This window comes from Lactuca saligna, chromosome 5 (genome assembly GCF_052625555.1).
Source record: "Lactuca saligna cultivar CGN05327 chromosome 5, ASM5262555v1, whole genome shotgun sequence".
Classification (NCBI taxonomy): domain Eukaryota; kingdom Viridiplantae; phylum Streptophyta; class Magnoliopsida; order Asterales; family Asteraceae; genus Lactuca; species Lactuca saligna.
This window is the reverse complement of record NC_136421.1, coordinates 143522356-143524385: the sequence shown is the minus strand read 5'-3', so window position 1 is coordinate 143524385 and position 2030 is coordinate 143522356. Positions and strand designations below refer to the sequence as shown.

The 2030-nt window shown below is 43.5% G+C and overlaps 1 protein-coding gene across 1 annotated transcript; it reads left to right on the top strand.

Annotated features, from left to right (window-relative positions):
* Positions 1 to 230: 230 nt before the first annotated feature.
* CIPK7 (CBL-interacting protein kinase 7) lies at positions 231 to 1807 on the top strand. Its single transcript, XM_078956789.1, has one exon. It carries the CDS (start codon positions 330 to 332, stop codon positions 1638 to 1640), a length of 1311 nt encoding a protein of 436 aa, XP_078812915.1. The 5' UTR covers positions 231 to 329; the 3' UTR covers positions 1641 to 1807.
* The last annotated feature ends 223 nt before the right edge of the window (positions 1808 to 2030 follow it).

Below are 2030 nucleotides of genomic sequence, written 5' to 3'. Positions count from 1 at the left end.
TTGAAAACCCAAGATAAAAAATATCTTTTTAATAAAGTTACGTTTATTTTGAGAAAGGAAGAGTAAATGGTAAACAAATATTTAGGGGAGTGGCCACATGAAGCATCCGCAGAAGGGCAAAACCGTAATTTCAGATATGAAAATATCAAAGCAAACGCTCATCGAGGCTAAAAACACGAATGAAGACAGCGAAAACCCAACTGGTATCTTTTTTCCCTTTCCTATAAAACCATGATAAACAACCGCACCTTCCACCACCAAATCACTTTCCCCTTTCTCTCATTCTCTCTCTACATTTCTCGCCGGCCGTTCGGTTGTTCGTTCCGGCCATGGCGCCACCTTCACCATCTACCAGCATCAACAGAACCTCCAGCGACGGCGGCACGGTCATACTCAACAAATACCAACTCACTCGCCTTTTAGGTCGTGGTAGTTTCGCTAAAGTCTACCATGGCCGCTCTCTCATCGACGATTCCTCGGTCGCGGTGAAAGTTATTGAGAAACCGTCCATCGCAGATCCGACGATGGAGCCACGGCTGGTTCGTGAAGTCGCCGCCATGCGGCGGTTGAACCATCCCAACATTCTTAAACTCCATGAAGTGTTGGCGACGAAAACCAAGATCTATCTTGTTATGGAACTCGCCTCTGGTGGTGAGCTTTTCACACAGTTGTCCCGCCGTGGACGGATGAAGGAAGCTACTGCACGGAGGTACTTTCAACAGATCGTATCGACGCTCAATTTTTGTCATCAAAACGGAGTCGCACATCGCGATCTAAAACCCCAAAACCTTTTGTTAGACGACGCTGGGAACCTGAAAATCTCTGATTTCGGACTCTCGGCGTTGCCGGAGTCTCAAAAGGACGGACTACTCCACACTGCGTGTGGAACTCCAGCCTACACTGCACCAGAAATCGTTCGCCGGAAAGGCTACGACGGAGCAAAGGCGGACGCGTGGTCATGTGGAATCATACTTTTCATCTTCTTAGCAGGTTATCTTCCTTTCGACGACAGTAATTTAGCAAACATGTACCGGAAAATTCACCTACGTGAATTCGCATTTCCCGATTGGATGCCAAAACAACCGAGGATCATTATTCAAAAGCTCCTAGATCCAAATCCGAAAACCAGGATGAGCATCGAAACGTTAATGAACCTCTCATGGTTCAAAAAATCACTGAGACCCGATCCTGCCCTCGAACTCCACAACGAAACCGAAGCCGAAACAACCGAAGAAGATGATTTGACTTCGATTAAATACAAGACGACGATGAATGCGTTTGACATAATCTCGATGTCGTCAGGCCTTGATTTATCAGGTATTTTCGAAGAGAAAATCGTACGGAAGGATAGGAGATTCACGACGACGGCAACGGCGGCGGCGATTGAGAAGCGGGTGGTGGAAGTGGGTGAAAGATTAGGGTACAGATCGAAGAAAATGAAAGACAAAGAGAATAGGAACAGGGATGTGATGGGGTTGGTAAAAGGTAGGGTGGTGGTGTTGGCGAAGGTGTTGGAGGTGGCGGTGGATTTGTTGCTGGTGGAGATGACGGTGGTTGGCGGCGGAGGTGGGTTTAGTGAGGTTGAATGGGAGGAATTCAAGGTGGGTTTTGAAGACGTTGTAGTGTCATGGCACTGCTAAAGATCGAGGTTGATAATCAGAAAAATATGTAAATATGAAAATTTGGTAGATTTGGGAAATTTCAACATCGGGTAGCATTAGATCTATTGTAGGATTGTTCTTGTTTGTAAACAATTTTTCAGAATTCGAATAATCGACTCATTAATTAATTAATAATTTGATGTTTATTAGTTTTTTTAGTTCTTGACATGAAGTTTTAATACAGTGCTTTAAGTTCTTTCATATCTTTGCACAAACAGACATGAACTTGGGCTTTTTAAGTGATTAGTGATTGTTGATTGTTGATTGGTGATGGGTGATTAGTGATTAGACCATCTCCATTTATTTAGTTTATTTTTTTATTTTATTTTTGGAGTTAAAATAGTATTAGTAATACTGAATTTACTGCTG